Source organism: Lepidochelys olivacea (assembly GCF_965140295.1).
Source record: "Lepidochelys olivacea isolate rLepOli2 genome assembly, chromosome: 19".
Taxonomy (NCBI): domain Eukaryota; kingdom Metazoa; phylum Chordata; order Testudines; family Cheloniidae; genus Lepidochelys; species Lepidochelys olivacea.
In genome coordinates this window covers 8627312-8654599 of record NC_140429.1, presented here as the reverse complement: position 1 = coordinate 8654599, position 27288 = coordinate 8627312, and the positions used below count along the sequence as shown (strand labels likewise).

General features: G+C 42.5%; 1 protein-coding gene across 2 annotated transcripts in view; it reads right to left on the bottom strand.

The window, feature by feature from the left end:
- Positions 1 to 26554, bottom strand: part of CLIC4 (chloride intracellular channel 4) — a 54117-nt gene extending 27563 nt beyond the window's left edge. Inside the window, exon 1 of one of the 2 annotated variants that reach the window (XM_084652160.1) lies at positions 26357 to 26554. In XM_084652160.1, coding sequence (XP_084508286.1) covers positions 26357 to 26428 — 72 coding nt within the window. In that variant the 5' untranslated portion in view covers positions 26429 to 26554. Of the gene's footprint in view, positions 1 to 21704; positions 21780 to 26356 lie in introns of those variants that run through there. The other variant, XM_084652161.1, reaches the window with a different exon arrangement.
- Positions 26555 to 27288: the final 734 nt, after the last annotated feature.

The following is a 27288-nucleotide window of genomic DNA, read 5'->3' as shown; positions in this document are numbered from 1 at the left end:
GCTTTAAATGAATATTTCCAGGATTGTTGCGTTTGCCATCCTTAGTATAGTGCATGAAAAACAGATTTAAAAGCTTTATTAAAAAGCTCTCTCTTAGACACCCCGTGTCTTTCCTTTTATCCCTTAACCCTCTGTGGCGGGGGCTCTATCAACCCTATTGCACTGAAGTGGTTAGTGGTAGAACTTCCAGGCGGGCTACACTGGGGGTTGAATGTACGCGCCAAAGTATTCCTTGCGTTTAAGAATATCCCACAGAGTGTTAGACGCTGTCCACACGGGTAAGGCAACATTCCTGTTCCAAAGAGCTTACCATCCAAGCTGAGCAACATATGAAGGATGGGAATAGAGGGATAAGCCATACCATCAAAAGGATATATTGGGCTTCCCAACTTCCCCTCTAAACAACTAACCTTGGTGAGTTAATTTCTCACGGGAGCCATGGAAGAAATATACATTGAAGATAAGGGAGTTGCTTTAGGAGTCCGTTTCCACGTGGAAGGCCGTCTCAAATATAAGGTTTTGGTTTGAATCCAACACAGACTGGTAGTGACTGAACGTTATCACCGGACGGCTGTTCAGCCACCTGCATAAAACCAAGTTGGGGGTGGGGGAAGTCTGTGTCCCATTCCCAAAGGACAGATGTTTATCTCACAAAACCATCAGAACAACTGGAACCGCAACTGACTTCCCCAAAGGGGGCGGGGGGTAGGGGGGGAGAACTGTATGAGCCATTGACATTGAATCCCCTCATCCCAAGAAGTCACAGTGAGGAACAAACAGGGCAGGAAGGAGAATTGCAATATATGCATTTTAATCTCAAGAGTATAGAAGACTTTCTACTCTCCCTCCCATCTGGCAGCACCATGCAAACCCCTATTCTCCCATGTGCTGGTGATGTGACTTATAAATACATTCAGGTAATAATAATATAAATACATTTACACTGTAAGACGGTGGTGAGCATTAAAAGGAGCATGACAGACACACTGGCCACACACATCTCCATTCTAAATAAGGTGCCAACCATGGGAAAAGCTACAGCTAATAACTCTTAAACTATTAGCTCTTGCCCAGGCACTGGTTTGTTTTGCTCCCAATGACTCAAAGGAAATCAGCAGTGAGGGATAATTAAGGAGAGGTGTGAAGTGCATGCCTCCCTTGGGAGCATCAACTTGGATGCCTGAATCTGTTTTGTTTGTTGCCAAGTTGCTTTTTATTAGACATTTGTTGTGACCTTTGTACGATGATTCTTTGCAACAAAGGCAGGACTGGCATTTTAGCAGAGATGTGAATTATACTGAGGTTTTGCATACTTGCAAAGCTGAGTAACCCATTTGCTTCTCATTTCCTTCAATGACTGTTTATGGATATTTTTAAACAGTTTTTGATGTACTTGAAAGATGAGCTATTTTTATGTATTAGATGAATCATGAGCTTTTTAACATTAAGTGGCAACTAAACTTCTTCACATGAACACACCTTTTGATGGCAACATTCCAACAGATCATTCTTTGTGGATCTTTCCATTTATTTCCCTTCTTTTGGGGAAAATTGCTATAATAATGTTCTACCGCATTTCTGCTACCCCTCATCGAGTGAGAAGTACTGCAGTCAGCCAATTGCAACTAGTGACTTTGAATCTCAATTATATTGTGGATCTTTTGATGAAAAGCAAGATTCACTATCTGCAGTTATAAGTGACATCATGGTAAATCTATTAAACATTGAAAAGTCAGGTACTTAGAACACTTGACCAGTAGTTCAAGAAAAAAAAAAAGGCCTAAGTGTTAAAGAAGTCTAGAAGCAATCTTAAGGTTTCATCAATCTTAGGGCTTTATGGTCATTAAATTCCTTTATTTTTAAGGTAAGAAATAGAAGTACACCTAAAGTTGACCATTAGAAGGATTCAGTTTTTAAGTTTGAAAAAGTTTTATCCTACCTACCTCCATAGAAGTCATCTAATAAAAATAAAAGATCATTGAACTGTTGCCAATTCATGACTATCACAAGTCCAGCTAGATTTGGAGTTTTGCTTGAAGTCCCAGCTCCTGGACTAATTACTATACAAGAATCTCAGTTTTTATTTTGAAATGTAAGTTTCTAGCCCTCATGGTTCTGTAGACAAGCTTGAAAATGTGAAAATGTCTAAAGGCTCAGAGACTAGAAAGCAACTGAAAACAAAATGTTTTTTTAAAACCTCACGATAAACTAATCTCATGATTTTGAGGGGCCTAACTCATGATTTTTAACACTCGGTATTGATCATAGTGTATCTGCCATCTGGGAACAGGCTACAGTAGAAACTCCTCCCCAGGGACTTTCCTCCATTTCATCAGATTAGTCACCTGAGTTGAGAAGCAGATGGAAGTTTTGCAAAAAGCTCTGCTACTGTAATATTCAGTAATTGTCCTGGGCAGAGTTTCTTCATATAGATCCACTTCAATGAGGTTTATAAGCTTAGAAAAGCATCCTCACTCTGGGAACTCTTATGAACACTAAAGATGCAAATACGCTGTAGGAACTGGTACCCAAAAGACCCACCAGGTCCCGACAAGCTGCAGCACTTCTGCTCTACAGAAACAGAGTGGTTCTTGGACTCAGTGGTTCTGATCCTGTAAAACTCAATGCCCGCATCACTCTCAGCCTGCAGACTGCATGAAGTTCAGAGAGTTCACAAGTCAGTAAACAACTGCAGAAGTACCAGTAATCATTCAAACATTCCAAAACTCCTCAGAGGCACAAGCCCCCAAATAAGGACACTTGAACAAACAGAGTTTGGAATCTGCAGACCAAGTCACTTTTCAGACAGGATGTTGCAAAAGAGTCAAAACATTCTGCAACTAGTAAAATACTTATGAGACAGTTTTAAAATCAGAAGTACCACAGGAGCTTCTGGAAGGCAGCCACTAGAAATTTCAGGTGGAGTTAACTGATTTTATTTTAAACACACACAAAGCCAGAAAGGAGTCACAAATCTGGTTTATAATGGAGACATAGCTATTGCCTTAACTGCAAAGCTTGTACTAGGACTCCATCATCAGAGCTTCGTAATGATACTAAACTTCAACAACCCCTTTTCTCAGCATTTCTCCTCAAACACTAGTCTTGTTACCACAAATATCCCTTTTGTCAGGCTGCCCCATTCTTTTGAATTATTTGCTACAGAAGGGACAGAAGACTGTTTTAGTCACCTTTCTACCATCATCATGTAAGATTTCAAGGAAGAGAAAGACAAAACCCAGGCTAAAGAATTGCAGATTGTGCCTCCTTAGTATAGCTCAAAGTAAAGTATTCAGTACACTGGAGATACTAAATTTTACTGTATGCCAGTGGGAATGTAACGGCTATGATACTGAAACATGAAAAGTCTCTGTAAACAGCTCACCCCGTCCCACGACAGTAATCAGCAAGGAGCAACTCCTAAGGGAATGAACAGTATACTTTGGTCAGAGAATACTACAAACTAGCTTCTCACCACTAACATTTTCATTTAAAAGTATTCGTTCCTGTAGGTCCCATTGCACTAGTTTAACTGTTTGATTTCCCACGCCCCTTTGGTAGGAGAAGAATAAACTAAGCAGAAGGCCCATATAACCAAACTATGCCAAAATACTAGACAAATCCACAGAGCTATTCTACTGTGTACATGTAAAAATTGTCCAACACTCTATCAAATGACCTTCAGTAATAAAGTTATATATAGATGTTCCTATATCATAACATACTGGTGAGAATGGATTGTGCCACCAGGATCAGCACTCACTACGTAGCCAGTTTCAGATGAGAGTGCTTCTTTATGGATAGAGGGATCTCTAACACATGCTATTACCTTGGCAGTTAAATTCATGTCTTATGCATTATTGCTACTGAGAGCTTTTGCACAGATATAGCTTCATGAATGCAGTTCCAACGGGGCAAACCTCTACTGTGGATGCATGCCATGGTAGACTTTACACATAGCTGTAGTTATACTGGTGCAAAAAAGTATTCCTGGTCTACCCAAGTCTTACCATGTCAATAACGCAAAGGAGTTCCAGGATCGAACATGTTACACTTTACCGAGCACCACAGCATTTGGGCTAGTTTTTACTTACAGCAGTCTCCCTTTCAAGATTTATTTTGCCCAGTACGTTCAAGATTCCAAGGGTCTAGAACTATTCTCAATTCATTGAAAAGCTGGTAATAGTCCTTCCTCTTCACTTTTTGCAGAGGGTCTCAATCTTCCCTCAACTAGTAAAGAACCTGTTTCACATAGCATGTTTGGCCAAAGGCCTTCTCTATATGTGGACTGGGAAAAACCTTCAATTACACAGCTTTACCTTGGGCTCTAGTAGATGAGGCAATCGCTTGGACTTTCCTACATGCCTTAAATGCATGGAAGATCCCTCCCACCAGATGAAGCATATTCCTAGCCTGAATGCTAGTCCCAGTGTAGGTAACTGAATCCACCATCTACTGGCAGTTTCTTCAAGGCTGTCCAAGATACAGGATTGCTAGTTAAATCCCATCACTCCAAACTGGCATTCTGAGGATGCAGAAACACAGTTCTGATGCATAACAGGCAAGCATCTGTACAGGACTTTATTTCACAAGTTAACTTGGTCATCGTAAAAAATTAAGTCTCACTTCACATAAGGAAGGGATCTGAGCATTGGCCTACTAAACCCAGGGTTGTGAGTTCAATCCTTGAGGGGACCATTTAGGGATGTGGGGCAAAAATTGGGGGATTGGTCCTGCTTTGAGCAGGGGGTTGGACTAGATGACCTCCTGAAGTCCCTTCCAACCCTGATATTCTATGATATGCTAGTCTAATGACTACAAGAGGGGACTGAGTAAGGGCTCATAAGCTCATTTGTGTGCCATACAACTTGTGACTTTGGACAAGGTCACTCCACCTCTGTGCCAAAAATGTAAGGTTTATCTCATAGGTGTGCTGAGAAGATTTGTAAAGTGCTTCGAAATGAGATGAAAAAGCCAGAGTTTGCTAAGTGTACCAAACTAGAATGGCCAGGTTTGAAAACTGATAATTTAAAACAGCAAAAAACATTTACAGCAAAGAGATTTTGAAATAAAAAAAAAAAAAATCAAAGGATTGGCTATGAAAATGTCAATCTGCGCGAGAAATTACGGCTCAAGAAAAGGTGCCAAGAAACCATTAGCCTTGGCAGCCTCTGCTGCCTGTCAGCCTGATAGAAAGGAGTAGTAACATTCAGCTCCAAAATGATGTACTCACAGGGTGCAGAAAAGAATTTTAATGTTAATGACTTGCAGATGTAAAGCATTTCATATCTCACAATCTCTAAAAATTTATCAGCTGTGAAACTGGAACTGTTTCAAAGAAGCTTGGTGCTGGATGGAAGGCCATGTCTTCCATCACTTCAGTTTTAATTCCACTGTAGAATTTCATGCACTGATAGTGAAAGATTACAAGAGCTGCAACCGGAATAGACAAATCTCAAGTGCAGCAAATAGTTTTGTTTAATAAGATCACCATGGGGACAGAACTAAGATTAGTCAGTTTGGAGCCCAAAGCAGGACTGCTTTTATATCTAGCTCGCAGGTCCAAAACTTAGTTAAAAGGATCTTAGTTAAAAACCACTGAACTGCACCAAAACAAATCTTAGACATTTGAAACTATTCCAATCATTATTTCAAATATTTACTCATAAGCATGCTCTTAGAAAGCAGATGCAACATTCTAGGTAGTATTACATTTAATGGCTACTACGATATCGCAGTGCACAATATATAACTTATGAGGCTGCTCCCACCCAAAAAAGGTGAAATAGATTAGAAATACAGTATTAACTTCTATTAGTCACTTTCCTCTCCCACCCCAAGTGCAGTATTCAAATAAATAAGTAACTCCAATAGCATCTGCTTTCACTTAGCCTGTCTCGGTTTTCTGTATGATTCGAATCAGATGAGAAATATTACAGTCCATTAAACAACGTCCTGTGATTTAAATAAAATCTAGATCCATTTTTTTTAAAAATCTGCAGCGGAGGGGCTATAAATCGAATGCATGTTTTTGTCTACACACTAAAAATCTTGGGACATTTTGGAGTAAAAATTCTGAGCACATTCTGGAAAATGAAAGAATGTAGTGAGAATGCCAAGGAACTTTTGGCTTCAGTCCCGTTGAGCTAAGGAATTTTGCTATGTGACTGTTTGCATGAGAGGGCCATTTTTACATAGGCCTGATGTTTGACATATTTTGGGGGTACGGCATGTGCGATTTGTTACAATGAGAAAAAAGAGGAGCTACTCAAGTGGTATTTTGAAGACAAAACTTTGAGACAGATCTGAATTTTAGTTAGTTTTTCTTTCCATAATTAAAAACAAAGCATGTAAACAATTCTGGCAGTCAAACTAGCTTCACTCTGAACAACATTGGTAGGAGAGTTCTAACAGTCGGCAAAGTCCTCAAACCATTACATCATAACTGCACATTGATACTTGTGCTCAAAGCAAATGTTCTGTAGTGCACTGCAAAACATGGTGTGTAAATCAGTGGTTCTCAACAAGGGGTCCGGGGCCCCCCGGGAGGCTGTGAGCATGTTTCAGGGGGTCCACCAAGAATGACTGGTGTTAGACTCGCTAGGGCCCAGGGCAGAAAGCCAAAGCTCCACCACACAGGACTGCAGCCCAGAGCCCCAAGCCCTACCACCCACGGCTGAAGCAGAAGCCTAAGCTACTTAGTATTGCAGGGCCCCCTCTGGTGTGGGGCCCCAGGCAATTGTCCTGCGTGCTACCCCCTAACGCTGACCCTGGCTTTTATATGCAGAAAAACAGTTGTGGTACTGCTGGGCCACGGCGTTTTTATAGCATGTTGGGGGTGGGGGGTGACAGTGTCTCAGAAAGAAAGAGGTTGAGAATCCCTGGGTAAATAATTTTAGTTGTTAAATAAGTACTGATTGTCTTCACTGCAACAGGATGTTGTGCTGAAATACAACAATAACCCTGGGAAACAATGTAACAGTACTTTGGAATTCTGTAGCACCTCACCTATGGACTTCAAATAACAAGAGTGAAGTCTCAAATCTGTGAGCTAGATCTTTTTATAGATGGGTAAATTGAGGCATGGCAAGGTTAAATGACTCTAGTCACAAAGCAGATCAGTGGCAAAACCAGGAAGAGACCAGAATTCAGCTCTCAGCCCTGTGGCTTTAACCATTTGACTATATTCCCTCCCTATTCAAACAGGGAATTGCAATGCTAAAATTAACTAATAGAGTTAAGCCTAGATGCCCTAGTTTTGCTCCAGACTATATTTTGTGGGGAGGGAAAAAGTAAGGAAAAGAGGGATTTCAGCACATTAAGTTAACATCTGAAATCAAGCCCACTGCTCCCCACCTCCATAAAATGCAATGACACTTACTAGCTTGCCGAAGACACCATGAAATTATGCATAACTGAGATCACGCTGCAACATTCTATGGCAGCTTCAGTGAGCCAAGTACCACCAATTCACTTCACATTAGGGAGGAAAATATTAAGTGTTGATTTATTTCTGTGCTGAATTACATAAGAATGGCCATGCTTGGTCAGACCAAAGGTCCATCTAGCCCAGTATCCTGTCTTCCAACAGTGGCCAATGCCAGGTGCATCAGAACAGGTAATCAAGTGATCCATCCCATTGCCCATTCCCAGCTTCTGGCAAAGAGAGGGTAGGGACATCATCCCTGCCCAACTTGGCTAATAGCCATTGATGGACCTATCCTCCATGAATTTATGTAGTTCTTTTTTGAACCCTGGTATAGTCTTGGCCTACACAACATCCTCTGGCAAGGAGTTCCACAAGTTGACTGTGCATTGTGTGAAAAAAATACTTCCTTTTGTTTGTTTTAAACCCACTTTAATTTTATTAATTTCATTTGGTCTATTAATTTCATTTGGTGACCCTTAGTTCTTGTGTTGAGAAGTAAATAACACTTCCTTATTTACTTTCTCCACATGTCATGATCTTATAGATCTCTAACATACCCCCTTAGTTGTCTCTTTTTCCAAGCTGAAAAGTCCCAGTCTTATTAATCTCTCATCATACGGATGCCGTTCTATCCCCTAATCATTTTTGTTGACCTTTTCTGAACCATTTCCAATTCCAGTATATCTTTTTTGTGATGGGGCGACCACATCTGCACACAGTATTCAAGATGTGAGCATACCATGGATTTATATAGAGGCAATGGAGGAATAATAATCTGCTTGGAATCATTTAGCACAGATCTGATCTTTTATTTAATGCTTTGTCACTTAACTGGCAAACATAAAACTAATTTTAGTAAAGACTCTCTCAGAATCATCACGCAAGTAATAAATGAAAAACCATGATGTAGGGCTACTTCTAATGGATATCACTAAATCATGCCAGTGTCATCAATTGTAGGGTTTGTATCGATAGTGGACAAATGTGTTTCTTTCAAATCAGACCTAACTTTGCACAAATAATTTTAACAAAGGTTTAGGAGAACTTCATACTTGCAGCACTCTTTCCACTCATCCATTAATCTGAGTCACCACACCTTGGCATTTCATTTGTACAGTGAGAGAGATTAGAGGCAAGGGTTATCTTTTAACTCTCATGTTGTGCAGATAACATGACATTTTTCACCTGCAAGTGAATATTTTACTCATTAAAGATTAAGGGATCACTAGCTCCGAAAAACTTATCTTGTCAAGAAAGGTACGCTGCTGACACCCGAAGTGTAACCTTGCCCCTGAACTACAATGTAGTCATGCCCCGTTTAAGAGATGACACTGACAACAGCCTGGATGCTAAGCTAGAAACTTTTCAAGCTACAGCAGATTCATTATGGTAGATGATGCGCAGTTCTGTGAAGAGAAATTTTTATATTTCCTTCAAGTTGCTTCTGTGCTAATTTAACACTGTTTAGAAAAAAATGGCAAAACAGGCTCAATCGCTTTATAAAGTAACTGACGAGTACATTAAAATAATCTATAGTATGTAAAATCTTAGTAGAAAGGGACGGGTATTCAAACATCATAGCTGAAGTCTTTATAACCACCTCTGCAATTTTTTTTGGCATCATTTTATAGAAGAAAGGAGGAGCAAGAGAGCCAAAGAATGGAAGTAGAAGGGAGAGTTTTAGCTCCCCTGCCCCCCCCCCCCCAAATAAAGCTAACAGGAGAAACACTATAACAATTGGGCAAATATATCAGCAGGTATTGTTAAGAGGGCAATGAGAACCAGGACTATCACAGCCCACAGCTTCATTTTTTAAATTACTGACTGCTCCCCTGTCAAAGAGTTTGGTCCAAATGAGAGGGTAAGCTGGCTGGGGAAAAAAAAAAAAAAAAAAAATCTACCACTCCACTGACAGCTGGCTCAGAAGCTAGGACTGGATGACGGGATGGGTCACTTGAAATTGCCCTGTTCTGTTCATTCCCTCTGAGGCACTTGGCACAACCCACTGAGAGAGACAGGATACTGGGCTAGATGGACCACTGACCTGATCCACTATGGCTATGCTTATGTTCAGCTGTGAAATATCTTAGATTTATTTTTCCCCTTCATATCCATTCCTACCCCCCCCCTTTTTTTTTTTTTAATAGAACTGGATAGCATGTGGTTCTTCAGCTCAGCAGGACAGGAACTGGAATATAAAAGAGCAGTGTGGAAATATGTAGGAGGAGTTTGAAGGCCATGTAACATAATGAGGAACTTATGGAACCAGAGTATCATTAAATTTGGGGTATAATTCTGGACTCAAGGTAGAATTGTTTCAAATAGCAAATCAGTAACAGGGACACGCTATGAGGCAGAAATAATAAGGTCAAAGTGCATGCAGTGGGATATTTAATATATCCCAGCCTCTGGCTCTGTAAATAAAATTGAGGCAAAGGGCAGAATGTTGGAAGACCTTGCACAGGATTATTTCCTAATTCATCAGTAACTAGCCAGGGAAACTTTCCCAGATTTGATATGCCAGAGAGCAGAGAAAATGAGGTTTGAAAGAAGCGGGGTGGGATTGGGGGTGCAAAATAGTAAAAAAATCTGAGTAGTCTATTGTGAAAGAAGGTAAATACTGAGGCTGCTGGATACATTAGTGAGAGAACTCCCTGCCCCTTGAATAAAAAATTTAAATGGATTTGAGGACTCAATAAGTTTCACCTCTGGAGACTGATGTCACACAAATGACTAAACAGAGCAGGAAGAAAACCTGGGCTCTGCAATACTGGGACAGCAGAGATGTTGCCAGTCAGGATAGAAATATACTAGAGAAGTTATGAGGAAACCAGCATGATGCACCAGGTACTGGGCATGCTAGCAGAGTTAGCTTGAACTTCATGAGCAGTAAGTTTACCCACAAAAAAGTTAAATAAAACACTGGATCCACATAGGATTATAGATGGAGAAGCAGTTTTAGACGGATTAGTGAGGTAATTCATGAAGTGATCAGAGGGGAAAAATGTATGCAGCTTTTTGAAAAATCCCACAGAGAGATGAAAGGGTATGAAAGATTGGTTTAGAGGTCCATACACAAATACCTAAAACTGTCCAGTACTACTGGTTCAAATCCAACTTGGACCTTTATCTTACCAAGCTGTATAAATAGAGTTCCATATAGTTAACCATGTGAGTCTTTCAGATAAAACATAAAAACTAGTGTCCATGCAAGAACTATACAAGATTAAGCGTTTGCTATAGCACTGACCAAAATGTCCCATGTCCCTACTGTTGTGCAGCATGCTGTGTGCCAGTTATTTGTTGTTCTCTGCTGAGAAATGGCTGAATCTCAGTGACATTATATGCACTGTGAATAGTTTGCAAGGCATTTAGGATCACTTCAAGATGAAAGTGCTCTGTCTAAAATATTAATGCAGTGTCATCCAAAAAACCCAAGTGTCCAATTACAGTGGCAGTTCAGGAAAGCAAAATGTATTCTGAATCCAACATGCAATGCTCCCACTTGCTCACAATTAACTTGCATATTTCCAGGATTTTCTTTGGACTCTACACTTTGCATGGAGTGGAAAATACAGTAGGCAGATAGATAGAGATACACACACACACACCATGAAAAGATGGGGGTTATGCCCAAATAAATTTGTTAGTCTCTAAGGTGCCACAAGTACTCCTTTTTCTTTTTGCTGATACAGTACAGACTAACACGGCTGCCACTCTGAAAAGTGGGAAGCTAGTGACCAACGAAGTTGATATTGCTGAGAGCCTGAAGGAATTCCTTGCCATAATATGCAAGAGAAAAACTGAAGGTCAGGACAACAAAGAGGCCTAGTCCACACACAGAGCTAACAGCCAGCAAGACTTCGTTTCACAAGGCAGAGACTTCTCGGAATGCCATAAAGATCTTCTTGCCAAGTTTCAGCCTAGAGCAAATATGTTTTACTGCAGAGTTACTGTGAACTTATATTAGTTACTGAACTGGTAATCAGAACACTGGCAAGCCCTTAACAACAGTGGTAGATGCAGGTCCTGCTATAATACAAGAACTCAGAACATCTAAGTTGTGTGTCTCCAAGATGCACTGAAATGGAGCAGTTGAGTCATTCAAATTCTAAAATTGAAGCTGTCTATTTTAGATCCACTTTACCAAAAGCACTGTTAGCCCGTTTTCCACTCACCTCTCTCCACTGCAGATGTTCTGTTCCTTATATGTATGGGTGTAACACAGAGCTAGAGAAGCCAACTGCAGGCAAACCATTAACAAATGGAAGTGTGATTCTTTGGAGTTAAATCAATTGCTAATGAGCAAATCTCTCTAAAGGAATCACTTTGGAGTGAGCCCGTTGTATTTCAGTATCTGTGCAACAACAACCTTTTGAGGATCCCACCACTGCACCTTTGTAATGGTGGCTTCTACAGTGTGATATTAACTTCCCACCCACATTCCATTTCAGAACAGCCCTCCCCACTTTTAAGGCCTTTGTAATTAATTTTTCAGGGAGGTACTGTGCTCTAGTTAGGGAAATAGTCATTGGCAACATCCTGCCTACCTCCTTTCCTGCCTCAGGGAGCAGGGCCAAGGAGACCCAATTACTACAATCTTCCCCCCACACCCAGCCAAGCTCCCCAATGAAGCAGTCGATAAAGGGGTGAAACAGGAGACAGACAGTTCCTTTTGCCTCTAGCTTTGCTCAGCCTGACTCTTTCCTTGAAGCCTGCCATGGAAACAGCTCTGAAGGGGAAGCAGAGCTGAGGGGAAAGTCTGCCCAAAAAGCAAACCTAGTCCAGAGAGACAGCTGGGAATTAGACACATCCAGCACAAAAAGTCAGAAATTTTAACTTGAATTTGGAATTTTCCCTCAAAAAAGAACTGGCCCACTGCTGTGGAGGCAGATAAGGGGTAGGGTGGGGAGAGAACACGTCACTCAGCTGGTGACTGTGACTGACAGTTCTACTCCCAAGCTGCAAGCAGGCTGAAGTATTATTCACTGTAAGTGAGCTATAGCTCACGAAAGCTTATGCTCAAATAAATTAGTTAGTCTCTAAGGTGCCACAAGTGCTCCTTTTCTTTTTGCAGATACAGACTAACACAGCTGCTACTCTGAAACCTGTAAGAGCTACGTGGATCTTAACATGAAGAAGAAAGTAGTACATCTACAAGAACCAATCATATGGGGATAGAACAGAACACATTTCAGAACATTTCCCTCTAAGCCAGCGTTCTTCATAACCTCTGTGTGGCAGGGTATTAGAGCTAAGATTTGGTAAAATCAAAACATTCACTAACTAGTTTATGCTGTTTACATTTCTTTGTTCCAGTTTGGGAAGTTTCCTGCAGTACACGTCTGTCATGTTTATGAGATCCAAAACTCATTCCTCTGATATCTTTTGTCCATAGATAAGACACATTCAGCAACTGCTTAGGACCAAAGTTGTTTATCTCTTGAGGGCAAATTAACCAATGGGAGACTCTCAGCAAAATCAGACCAAACAAAGGCAAATCGCAGTTTCAAGATGCGGAATATCTGAAAACTTCTATAAAAGCATAAAAATACAGCAGTTTGATTAACTAAATATTAAGCAGAAATCAAGAAAAACCACAGGAGAATTGGGCTTATATAAATATTTAGTGAGACTGTGTCTAAGCACACTCAGGTCTGTTTCCGGTATTTAGTACAGAAAGCTTTATATGTATTCTCAGCTCAATCCACAAAGTTCTAAGCACAGAGTACAGTTATAACTAACAAGTTTGGGCAAAAATTGAGCTCTCAGATTCACACTGCAGGTCTGATGAAGCAATCTGGGTTTCTTGTCTTCATTTGCCGCATCAGAGCTATTTGAAAAAGAACCAATAAACATTAAAAAAAAAAGTCTGGGTGTATAGATGTTTGGAAACATATCCTACTGAAATGCCTAATATTAAACTCTGGAAGTTGTGTAAAATAACTTACTATGTGAGAGCTTTAAATATCTAATTCTTCAAATTTACCTCTGCCCACCATATTCCTTTTCCTGGGCAGACATACCCAGAGCATATTACAGACTATTGCCAATGCAGGAAGGGCAGTGCCACTACGTTATGCCATTTCCTCAAAAGTCCTATTTTCTATTAAAAGAACCAGAGCAGTATAATTATACACTAAACGCATCCTACATTACCAGTTACTGAGGAACACAAACTGGTTTAGTATTCAGAAAATGAAATATTTCCAAAATTGCAATCTAATTTATATAAGAAAGGACAAAATTAGTAACTACAGGTATGTATTATTCTCAAGCCAATTTTACCCAAAAAACCCTTACAAGAGTGAAGGGAAACAAACATTTAGTTCAAGAGTTTCCAAATAGGAGAACTAGCATATTTACAGTCACTTCTATAGCTTTCTCCTTCTGCAACTTCAGAGGAAACACACCAAGGAATGAATGAATCAATCTACAGCAGCTAGACTATAGCCTCCTCTACACACAAAACTTGTATCAATTTAGTTAAGTCAGAGCAACCCCCTTGTTTGTGCACTTAAGTCAATTTAAGAGTGACTTAAGTTAATTCCATATAAATTAATTCCTTATTGCCTTAAGCTAAATTGATATAAGGTATTCTTCAATCTCAAAAGTGAGAATTCTTATCTGTATAGCAAAGATCATCAAAAGTAACTTTGGGCAAGTCTCAAATATTCAGAGCCTTTTTAGGCAGACCTATCAAAATGAAAACAAAAAATGGACAAATCTGATAACCAGAAGTTATAGTAGGGCTAATAAAAGTACATTAACCAGACTGTAGCAGAATTTTGTATTGATTCAGTGAAACTGGAAGGGAAGTGAGAGGGACTGAAAGGCTCAAAAGATTGACAACAGGATCTGGAACATTTCTCTTGCAAGTTATTAGCTGAAACCTGGCCTAGGTAAGAAGTGACAAAAGATTATTGCTGCCTGATGACACACTGGTGGTCCTATATGAAATTAGTTGGTGATCTTTTTAAGTAATCCCTGGCCACATCAGTTGGTATTCTTCTGTGTAACCTCAAAAGCAAAGGAAAGAATGGAGTGAACTACCCCTCCCTCTCTGTACTTAACTATCACCAATGTAGGGATAGGAATCTCCACCTTAAACCCAACATTACACCTTTCAAATAAACCACCACAATACAAAGAGATATTACTAGTAACCAGTATGAACCAGAATTGATGATGCGATTACTTACTGTCTTTAGTTCCTTAGAGCTCTGCAAGAAAGGAAAGGTGAGACTTTTTTTATGGTTCCAGAAGAATTGTGTTTGCCATTACCCAATTCTCAAAGTGCAATTCTGTTAAAAAAATCTGGGGTTTTCATGGCAGGATATTAAAATATATAAGTTGTTCTTATTTTGTTATTCATCAGGAACTCATCCTTATGGGAATCAGCTAAGTGGTCAGGTCAAAATCTACATTACATACAGGTCAGTCCTTCAGTGGACAAAGGAATGTAATCACATGAATAAAAGCTTGGATTGTGTGGAATATTCCACATGCATGAAGTTTTCTTGCCTTGCCACAACACCTATTAAGTAATGGCATGAAAAACTGGCACATCAGATATTCTACTGGTGTCTCTCCTCGGCAATCTCTACTTGTTGAGTGCAAATTCTCTGAGAAAATGAGCCAGGCTTTTGTTACAAAAGAATAAAGTAATATGTGATAAAACTGACTAAAATCCACTTTGTGTAATAGGTTGACATAAAATGTTACAATATTTTAGTGGAAATCTAAGTACAAAGTTAACTGCACTCTGGTGAGTTTGTTCAACAAAGTGCTTGGAATTCAAACTTGCATACTTAGCACAAGAGCTTGGAACAGCTATTGTGAGAGCTTTTCCCCCCCTCCCTTAAGTTTGGTAGGGTACAGCATGTGCTCTGGCTACAGCACAAGAGACCTACTCCCTAGCTTTGGCCTGGCCTCCTCACAAAATACAGCAATGGCTCATAAAACTGTAGTAGAAAGAATCATATCCCCAGCCACTGGACTTCAGAAACATGAATAAAGTTGACAGTTAAAGGTTTATAACTTGGTAGGTGTGCAGAGTAATGCAAAAAACCTTCTGAGTATTTTGTAAACTAATCTATAAATTAAGGGGAAAAAGTTGGGTAAATTAGTGGAGTGGAATGGTAAAAACAAAGCACAGAAGGCAAAAACTCTTGGAAGAGCAATTTTTGTTCAAACAAAATATAAGTTCAAGTCATTCAAGTTGTCATGTTAAACTGTTTTCATAATTATAATCCTCATGGATCAGGAGAGTTATAGGCAATGGGGAGTGCTCAGGTGACACTTAATGTCATAACGCTAGGCAAAAGTAGAAAGTTGAGGGGGGTCTGATATTCTGATAAAGCCAGAAGAATATGACTAAACAATAGGATTCCAAAGTCTCACAGTTGCCTTATGCTTCATATCAGGAATGTGCATGTGAAAAAAATAATTCAAGCTGTTAAAGCCAATCAAAATGAAGCACTGACACTGCACATGCTCTGGAGTTTTCCATATCTGTAGGGGGAAAACAGCAGCATCTTAGTTGACAAAGCTCTTTTTTAAACAGCCGGCACACTAGTAGATTCATTTGGAGCCATCTTTTCGAGATGGAAATCTGCAATCATATCTTCAGCATCTGCATGCACTCTACTCGCCTTAGAATAGATTATGGCAAACCTATTTCTCATCTACTGGAAGCGAATACACCTCAAACCCATCATTAAAACAATTATCTGTATGGCCTGTTCTGCTAGAGAGAAATATAGCCTAGCTCTGAAAGTTTTTTTTTTTAAAAATACTTGCATTTGTTGAACTTCTCTATAGCCACACTGATTCTTTGTAGAAACTATTTCCTTTAAATAAAGGAAGCTCAACATGCAGACCAACAGGCCCTTGCCAATCTGGTAATATTTTAACAGAGCCAAAAATATAAAAGGGGGAGGGGAAGGAATCTGAAGCCGATCCAGTAGCACTGACTGATCTCATTAGGTCTTCTCATGAAATTATACAGATGTGACTTCACTCCTGGGTTACACTCCTATATTTAGTTTATACCTAATATGGACATTTAAACTACAGAACTGAAAACCATTTCCTTTCCTTGCATAAAGAAGGCCCCTTGGCCCTTTGTCTAGCCAACAATACAAAGATTAAGTTTGGTCTCTTTAGAACACTGCAACACAAAGAGCCTTGTAATTAATGTGGAGTTTGGTTTAATGTTTTAAACTTTAATATAAGCAAATGCAGCATTCTACACACTGAAATCAGACTGTGCCACAACAGCAAATTTTTACTTGAAATGGAAGATATTCAACCTAAGTTTTATAGCTACTCTCCTCTTTAGCAAGAGACCGATAAAGGAGTTTAACAGAACCAAAGACTAAATTTCTGCCTGAAGTCACAGAAGTATGAAAGTTAATCAGGAAGTTTCCTGAAGATCAAGAATATGTTCAGGCACTCCGATACCACTGTGATCAGCACAATATAAGTGGACTGCCTTTTTGAGTACTAAGTGTTTCAAGGGTGGAATAGATCAAATGGGAGCAATTTTACAAATTAAGTTTATTCACAGTTTCTGAGTAGCTCCAAGAAAAACTTTGAAAATAAAACCTATTAATAAAGATCACTTTATATGTTTTCCCATCATCAAAGTGCTTTACAAATAAGTTGGGTTTTGTTACAAATATAGATTTACATCAGTTTTCTGTGCAAACTGTCCCCCGACAGAGATCTTGCTGCAGTAGGGCATCCAAAGCAAAATTACTAACTCAGTTTAGTTTCACCTATATCCTTGGTCCAAGCTCAGTCCTTCACTCCCTAGTCCAACAGAGTGAGAGTACCATGAAAGCCATGTTTTGGCCCAGAACACCGCCCCTACATTGCTCAAGTGACCCTCTTTGGATAATCCAGGACAAAAGGCCAACAACCTCCAGAAAAAGTTGAATGCAGCCAACCTCAATTACAGGGGACTGGTTGATATAGAGAACCTCTACCCAAAAAAACATACCAGTTACTGACAGGTATACAAGTTCCACTCAGACTTCATTTTAAGATTAAATATCCTTCTAAAAGATGTGTTTAGCTCAATCAGGATTTATGGGCTTGATGCAGGAATCATTAGGTGAAATTCTATGGCTTGTGTTTTGCATGTCAAGCTAGGTGTCATAATTGTCGTCCGGGTTGTAAAAATGTGTCTATGAACCCATGAGTAAATTCTCACAAGCCAACCAAACAAGAAATGTTAACACAAATTCAAGTCCCCAATTGCCCCTTTTGAAAGGGTTAAACTTTTTAAACAAATATGCAACCTCATGAAGTACAAAAGTCATTCTGTCTCAGAAGCACAGAACTTACTATTTAACTAGCAGCTGCACTAACAAACGCAGATGTTATAATGAAATGCAACTCAGAGCTCGCGCCTTCTCTGGAGAATGAGAAGCACTCAGCTCATGGGTCTAGGTAAAGAAATTAGGTTCTGCATCTCCCTTTTTGTTGTAGTAGAACTCTCTTTGCTAGTTCATTCCAACTCAGCCTATGCATGGCTAGTGTATTCGATTCATATAGCTGTCTGACATAAGCTACTTCCAGTCTCTGAACAAGGTCTGAGACACTGGGGACAAAACACAAGAAAGGCCTGCAGTGGAGATGTGAAAAGCTAGCTGTAGAGAATGGGGAATTTTCTTCTCTGTCCACCCTGGGGATAAGTATGCAAAGGAAAAAAAGGAATCATTTTCATTCCAACTATTCTTATAAGGAGAACTGTTTCTTCCATCAGGTAGTCTGACTGCCTCCTCCACAAGTTAGTTTATGCTCGCTATCCTGCACTGCTCCGGTTCTCAACCAGCGGTCCAGGGCCCCTGGGGGGACCGCAAGTTTCTGGGGGTCCACCAAGCAGGGCTGGCATTACATACATGGGCATTACAGGGCAGAAAACCAAAGCCCCACTGCTGAAGCCTGGGGCCCAGAATCCTGCCACCGGGGCTGAAGCTGAAGCCTGAGCAACTTAGTTTCACTGGGCCCCCTGTGGCATGGGGCCCCAGGCAATCGCCCTGCTTGCTATCCCCTAATGCTAGTCCTGGCTTTTATATGCAGAAAAATAGTTGTTGCAGCACAGGTGGGCTGTGGAGTTTATAGCATGTTGGGGGTGGAGGGGGGGGGCCTCAGAAAGAAAAAGGTTGAGAACCTCTGCTGTACTCGACAGCGACATTGAGTCACTTCAGGTAATCATTACCCTTGCAGCCTAACTTCTTAGGATGCTAATACAGTACTGTCTTCAGGGTACTGTCAATGAAAGATTATCTGAAACTATGGACTCTCCCACTCACTTCTAAGGGTAACTCATGAGTTTACACAAACATTCCTCACAAGTGTGCTACTTTCCAGCAGTCAGCTAGCGTCACCTTCTCAAATACTTACATTCAACCTCTGATGTCGCATTCATAAGTACTATATTCCCATGATTCTGTGCATTCCCTAATATACTTATGATTAGGGACAATGACGTTAAAAAAATGCATCTCAAACATCAATGGATTCAGTCTGCCATAGCCTTTGATGTGCTTTTCTGTTTACTGATCTCTATTAGGTGGATGTGCTGAAACTCTTTGTTCTACTGAGTGTCAAAATAGTCACAAGGTTTGTGTACACAAAAGCTTTTCATTTCCCCCCCCTTTATTGCTTATACAGTACTAATAAAGCTCCCAATACACAGGGTGAGATGCTTCCCATCTGAAGAGGGTTTTCTTGGCAGTCGCCATGTTCATATAAAGTGTTTATGGTGTAAACTGTTACAGCGTCTTCAGAGGATGTCAAAGCAAAAGTCTGTTTTCCTCACAAGATATACTGTAGATATCAGCATGGTCCTATTTGTAGCACTTGATTTTGGGCCAGAAGACAATGGGTTCAAATCCACACACAGCCAATGCTCTCAGCACTGGGGGGAAATCAGTGTACTGTCAGACATCTTCCAGTTGCAAAGTGAAACAGAGGCTCCCTTGAGAAACTAAATGCAGATTTTAAACTTGAAAAAGCTAAGATGTTCATAAATGGAACTGCCTAAACATTAATTATAGCATTAAAGGGGAATACCTACCAGAAATAGAATTATTGGTTAAAACAAGTACAACAGAAATTCAGCAAAATGTTGCAAGTGACCTCCAGTCGAAGAGAAGCTAATTCACATGTGTAACCATTATTAATGGTTAATTGTTCCAAGTTTTTAATCCTGTTTTCTGCTGGTTAAACATTAGACAGAACTTAATGTTGAAACTTGAAACTTTTTGAAAAAAGCTGAATATTGTACCAAGTATCACAGCTCTGCTTTTTTTGTTGTTAAAAAAAAGATATTAGAAAACAGATGCAGATGAGAAAACAATGGGGTTTATGGTTATGAGCACTAATACCTCCTCCAAAGCAAATGACAGTTTTTAAAGAAATATGATTTGCCTGACCAAAGAAGGGGAAGAAGTCCAATGCCAGTTTCTAATGTATGATTCATTATAATCAATTGCCTTTGAGGACATGCAAGACATTTAATCCTCAGTGTATAAAGAATCACTTATGCTTTGCCAATATTTGCTCTCAAACACTGGGAAACCACTCCCCACCTGCCCCACAAATAAAAGCAGACAAAGAAAAGGATCACCAGGTGAAGAGGAACAACAAGATGTTTGTTACCCATAACACAATGTTTATCTTTACACCAAATGTATTTCAGATGTAGGGTGAGAAAATTTTCAGGTGCAGAGGTTATTACAAGATTATCCTTTGCTGAGAATACTGTACCTAGAGAAATGACTGTGTCTAATGAGATTACCTTGTGACGAACCACCCCGACAAGATCATCTTCTTAGGACATTGCTTATTTACTGACTGGGTCTTGTTTTGATTGCATGGTTTTGCTGTCAAAGCAAACAAGTATGGCAATGACGCAGTTTGAAGGGTGACCTGTTACAATCAATATACAGCTATCATACCACCCATGAGATGTAAGATATTAAATGAACTAGGGATGGGCCTTGTCAAAATGTGACTAGAAGACAAAAGAAAACACTGAACATTGGCAATTCAGTGTATTCCTCCCTCTCACTCAGCACTGAACCAATGCTTCAACATGGGGCATTTGCTGCTAGAGGCGCTCTTACACATATGATAAACGCAAAGTCTTTGGCACTCATAGTTATTAAAGATCCCATAGCACTTTTTTTCAGGAGTAAGGATGTTAGTCCCAATCTGGCTACCTATAATTTACCTTCTCAAATGCTCCCTGTAGTTTCAGTGTAATATGGCATTCCCCTCCTTTCCTAAACTGTCCGGGAATACTGATGTGCTCTGTTTTCACCCTGCTGTTGGGCAACCTTCATCCACAGCTCTTTTGCATGCCATCTTAAACAAACCCTACAGTTTTGTGTACTCTGTCATCAGGTTTCACAGATGAGTGCTTTTATTTGACTAAAGAAACATTAACCCAACACTTAAAAAAAAAAAGAAAGAAAGAGAGAAAAAAAGTAAAATCCAGACAAGACAAACTGAACTGCAATTACCACAGGCTGCTTTATAAGAGCTCTAATCAAATCACATTGCCTGAGTTGCTATGCGTGATACCCCATGCTCGTTACATTTCAGTCTTCATTACTGTAAGATGCCACTTGGGTCTTTTAAAAACATTCCTGTTAGACAATGGAAGCAGGCCTCTCTTATCAATAATACACGTGAACAAGCTAGGAAGCTACCCTGAAAGCACATGAGGAATGAGATACATCACTAGTTCCTCCAAATCAGCTCGTAAAGAAAGACTTAGCAAACATTTGCATTTATAAGTTAAAATGGGCTGCAGGCAGCCCATCAGCGGGGTTAATGAAAGACAAATTATACAAATACTAAAATTATTCATTACCAGAGACCACCAGCATAAATTCCACAAGCAACACCATACATTACTCTTCGCACATCACATCAATAGCTTTGTACAACAGAAACTGTTTTCCTATCTCTACATCTAGTGCTTACTTTTCAAATATGCCTCAGCACAGAAAATACAAATATGAATTACAGCCCCCAGTATAAATACTGCCTTGAGAGGAACCCTCAAATTGTTTTGATTGTTCTAACAGCTTTTTACAGTTGTACATGATTGAAAGCGAACCATGTGCACACATTTTCCTCTAGACAGTTCTGTCACTGATCACAACCCAGTAAGATGGTTTTAAGACCTAAATTTTGGGAATATAGCCAGGCTGACTAATGCTTCATAGATTTCTGAAACTTTAATCCATACCTGTATTTTATTTCAGTCCAGCTCCTGCAATCCTGTGTATGCAGGTCATTTGGCAAAGACTTCATGAGCCAGACTTCTTGCTTGGTCAGAGTCTTTCCATTACATTACCTCAATTTTAAAAGCTTCACTGTGCACAGGTTGAGCAAAAGATTGTAGTATTCACTTTGGAAACTGATTACCTAGGTTCCCTATTCAATGCTATCTTTTGGTTTTACATTTATTAACTGACTGCAGACAATGTCCTAATGTTTTTTAACCTATTCCACACACATGGGGCTACATCTTCTGATTAACTGGAACATATACACCATGCTCCCTGGTTATGGAACATAATGCCTGACTACAACACCAAATTGGCTTGCCATTGAGGTTAAACTAAAAACTAATAGGTGTCTTATTTTAAACGTTCTATTTTATTTGATGTTAGCTTGTATGGAAATGACCACCTTAATAGTCCTGCTATTTCCTACCAGCTGGCTCCCCACTCAACAATAACTGAGTGACAGACTATTGTTCCCAGAGTGATTTAAGCACAATGCGGGATAGGTTACAGAGCATAGGAAGTGGAAATGGCCTTTTAATCAAGTTGCCAGAAAAAACTTTTCCTTCTCTCCCTACAAATGCAGGATCTTCCTCTAAGATTTCCCTGACCTAAAAAACATCAGGAAGGGCAAGATAATGCCCTGGACCAGTTACTAGCTTTTTTGTTTGTTTTAAAAAAAGCTGATCTTGACTTTAAAGTGACAAGATGGATGAAGTAATTTCTTTTATTTGACCAACTTCTGTTGGTGACATACACAAGATCTGGAGCGACACAGAGCTCTTCTTCATGTCTGAGGACTTGACTTTAAAGGCAGATATCATACCCCCTGCTGGGAGTTGTGAGATGGTAATTTCATAAAATTGAGAAGGAGAGATTCCTAGTGGTAGGCAATACTCATGTATAGCCCTTGATGCGGTCATTCCAAATTCATGCCAAAAAACTCTGTAAAATAGCACACATGTATTCCATATACATATAACACTATGGAATGAAACAGTATAATGGAAGAGGAACAGTAAGTTCCCTTAAGGGGTCCAGCATCCTTCTTGGTACCTGATTATAGAACAACCAACATGTCCTACATGCAAACATTTCTGTGCCTTCTTTCATAACCCCTTATGCATGGGGTGCCCTCCTTAACCAGATCCGCAAGGTCACTTCCCTCTTCTCCTTCAAACCCCACCTCAAGACCCGTCTCTGCCCTGAAGTCTATAAGAAACCAGACAATTAATAATGGAGAGTAGGGTAGATATAGATAATTATATAAATATGTAATGGGCCAATTTATCAGAAAAAATGCAAAGACGGGTCTGATGTGGTCGGGACCTGTTGAAGGCAACTGTTTATAGTTGACACACATTTGGTAGGGAAAGGCCCATCTATTGGGTCATGATAGAGATAAAGTTTCACTGGGGATTTTTATGGAAATTTGCTGCTATTTCTGTTGTATTGTTATTTGTCAAAGTCACCCAGAGTAGCAGATGGATGCAACAATATAAATCTCAAGAAATACATACACAGATATGTATATATTTGGCTTTATCCCTCTTCCAACACTTCATATTCCATTTGTTTTTGACTGAAGTTCTTCAGGACAGACGCTATCGGGTTGAATTTTCAAAAGCACCTCAGTGACTTAGAAGCATAAGCCCACCATAGTCAGTGACTTAGGGTGATATTTTCAATAATTTCATAGGTTTACCTGGCACAATAGGGCTCATATCCTCATTGAGACCTCTGGGTGCTATTATAATATTAAATAAACATTACAGACAGTTGTGACTAACATTTCAAATTGAAATTATCTATATTTTACTGTTTTATTGTCACCATGTGAACTGTGCTTCTATGATTTAAAATATTTTGAACAAAAAAGGCAAACGAAACAGGAATGCTCTGCTGCAGTGTCTTCTCTAGGTGGTTACTGGTATATCCTCTGGTACAGACTTGATACAAACTTTTAAATAATAGAAAGATCTTAGCTTTTCTTTTTTTCTTTTTAAAGTGGGCCACTTAACTTCAGCGCAAACTCAAGAAGGTCTTGGTGGAAGCTTTAACTCCTCAACTCTATCCCTGTGGCTGATATAAGCAGTTTCCAAAAAAGAGACTAAGAATCTTGCATTATCCTCTCTTGGCAGTGGACAGAAACCTCATCTGAAGGGTTAAAAACGGTTTTTAAAAAGCAAGTCCCCCGAGGCATTTTTCCCTTGATGAATTTAACCTATGGGTAAACAAAAAAAATTGCTACTTATTCCCCACTTCCCCCCGAATCGTCTTCCCCCCTTTGAAGCAGAAAGGATGATGCTGTTGCATCACCAAAGAGCCCTAGAGGAACCAAGATTTTACATCATACAAATACAAAACATTTGAGAACCATATGGCATTTGCATTATTTTATGATAAATGCAAATACAGTGCAACACCACACACTTCTCTCCTTGTCTGGAAGAAAAATTAGTTGTGTATTTAAAGGCCTATTATGTTTCAGTCAAAATAGTTAAATTGTTGCACAAGAGCAAAAGCTTATTAATGTTCCCGGATATTCCAACTTATTCCAACAAAGTGTAGGGAGGTGAACTGTGGTGCACTTGTGAGGCACTGATATATGGAGAAATAGAAGCTATTCCTTGCCATTTCAATGTTGAGCACATTGTCTGCTGTGAAGAAATTATAATAACAACAACTGCTAGCTCTTCCCTGTTTGGACAATTTTTCTGTAAAGTATGTACATATTCTTAGTATCTTCAAATATGTCTGTGGTTTGTATTATCATTTGCTAACTATATGTACATATTTACTGTAGGTCACAGCTTCAAGACCTTTATGTTTGTAGCTTCCACTTCCCAGGAAAATTTCACAAATTGGGACACACCCTCTTTTTTAAATTGAAGACTGCAGAGAGTGCCCTGTCTCCAGTTGTCTCCAGCCCTGCATGCAGGAAGGAGGGCATTACCTGCAGCCACTGAGGACAAAAGTATCTTGCAGATTTAAGAAAAGGCTTTGAGGAAATTAAGTAAAAACAAAAAATTCACGTGCCACTTTTCACACCGAGAACGGGTGAGTAACAGATTATTCACTGTCTGCATAACACAATGATTTCACCAGAGCATGCCTTCAGATGCCCTAGCGTCGGCTCTCCATCTCTTTTTTCAAATCCCAGCTGAAGACATCCCTTCTCTGTGCCGCTTCAGTAAGGGGCTGAGATAGAACTAATTTGATTATTGACTCCGGGGGGAGGGAGGGGTTCCATGAAAACCATAAAATAAAGTTACATTTGCAACAAAGGGGGGGCGCATTAATAAGGGACCTCTAAAGAGTGAAGCTCTCTCCTCTCTTGGGGCCGTTTCCTCTCTCCCACTCCAGAGATCCGGGGAGTTTCATCCAAAAAAAACCAAAACCTTTCCCCCTCTAAACTCTGATCCCTTTATACAGCGAGCCCGTGTGCATCCAGCCCCAGCCCGGCCGGCATGGCGAGGGAGACCCTGGGCGAAGGAGGAGGATGTTGGGGGGGAGAGGAGAAAGGCGGCAACGGGAAAACCCACGGGGAGGGGGAGGCCTCGCCCAAAGGCGGGACGCGGGGGAATTCCCCGCTCGGAGCCGAGCGCTGCCCAGAGGGAGCCGCCCAGGGATGGGTGAGCGGAGCGGGACTCACCGGGGCTGGCCACGGCGGCTCCCTCAAGGCGGGGGGGGGGGGGGTACCGGAGGGGAGGGCTATCAGGCGGGGGGGGGGTTGGGGGTGAATCACCGAGTCCGGGGTGGGGGAGGGGGAATTCAGACTTGGCGCTCAGGGAAGGGGGGGCGCCAGAGTGGGCTGGGGGGGTCCCAGGAGGGGACTGAGGGAGGATCCCGGGGGGCGGCTGGTCTCCCTGGGGATGGAGGAAGCTGAGCGGGGGTACGGGGGGGCTGATGGGGGATCCCAGGGGCTGGAAGAAGCTGGGGGGGGGTCCCAGGAGGGGACTGAGGAGGGATCCCGGGGGGCGGCTGGTCTCCCTGGGGATGGAGGAAGCTGGGGGGGTCCCGGGGGGCTCCCAGGGGCTGGAGGAAGCTGAGGGGGTCCCAGGAGGGGACTGAGGGAGGGTCCCGGGGGGCGGCTGGTCTCCCTGGGGATGGAGGAAGCTGGGGGGGTCCCGGGGGGCTCCCAGGGGCTGGAGGAAGCTGGGGGGGTCCCAGGAGGGGACTGAGGGAGGGTCCCGGGGGGCGGCTGGTCTCCCTGGGGATGGAGGAAGCTGGGGGGGTCCCGGGGGGCTCCCAGGGGCTGGAGGAAGCTGGGGGGGGTCCCAGGAGGGGACTGAGGGGGGATCCCGGGGGGCGGCTGGGGGGGCTGAAGGGGGGTCCCTGGGGGCTGGCCGGTCTCCCTAGGGCTGGAGGAAGCTGGGAGTGTCCTAGGAGGGGGCTCCCGGGGGGGGGTCCCGGGGGGCGGCCGGTCTCCCTAGGGCTGGAGGAAGCTGGGGGGGGGTCCTAGGAGGGGGCTCCCGGGGGGGGTCCCGGGGGGCTGGCCGGTCTCCCCGGGGCCGAAGGAGACTGAGGGGGGGTCCCGGAGGGGGAGGGGGGGCCCCCCCCCAGCCGCCCGTACGGAGGGGGAGGGGGGCCCCCCCCCAGCCGCCCGTACCTTGACGAAGAGTTCGATGAGCGGCTCCTTGTCACCTTCCTTCAGCCCGTTCACCGGCACCGACAGCGCCATGCTCCCTCCGCCCGGCCGGCCGGCAGCGCCGGCTCGCTCCTCTCCCCCCGCGCCCGGACCAAGAGACGCCGCCGCCCTGCGAGCGACTGAGCGACTGACTGACCGCCCCGCGCGACGGCCTCAGCCAGCGGCGGCCGGGACGCCAGAGGGGGCGGGGCCTCAGGGGGCGGGGCCGGAGCAGTGAGTCTCTATGGGAGGGGGCGTGGTCGGTGGGCGGGGCTGAGACAAACGGGTGCCCCGCCGGGCGGACTTCAGGGGTCCCAGGGGGAGGGGGCGTGGCCTATGGCTCCCGGGCTTGAGTGGGCCTCGGGCTGCAGCTCCGAGGGGTGGGGCTTGTGGTGCAGCTGCGCTGGGGGGGCCGCTCCTCCGAGCTCCGCCTGGCACGGGGGGGGGGGGAAGGGAGACGGGGGATCCCTTCAGCGAGAGCCGGGCTGGCTGTGGGGAGGAAGACGCTGCTGGGGGAGAGGGAAGCTGCCCCGGGGCGAAAGGGGGGAGAGGTCGCCCTGGGGGGAAAGGGAGGGGAGAGGGAGGCTGCCGTGGGGAGAGGGGGGATGGTGGGGCTGCCGTGGGGAGGGGGGGAGGTGAGGGAGAAGGGAGGTCGCCCTGGGGGGAAAGGGAGGGGACAGGGAAGTCACACTGGGGAGGGAGGCTGCCGTGGGGAGAGGGGGGATGGTGGGGCTGCCGTGGGAAGGGGGGGAGCTGCCGTGGGGAGGGGGGGGGAGGTGAGGGAGAAGGGAGGTCGCCCTGGGGGGAAAGGGAGGGGAGAGGGAGGTCACCCTGGGGAGGGAGGTTGCCGTGGGGAGAGGGGGGATGGTGGGGCTGCCATGGGGAGAGGGAGGGAAGGTGGGGGGGAGCTGCCG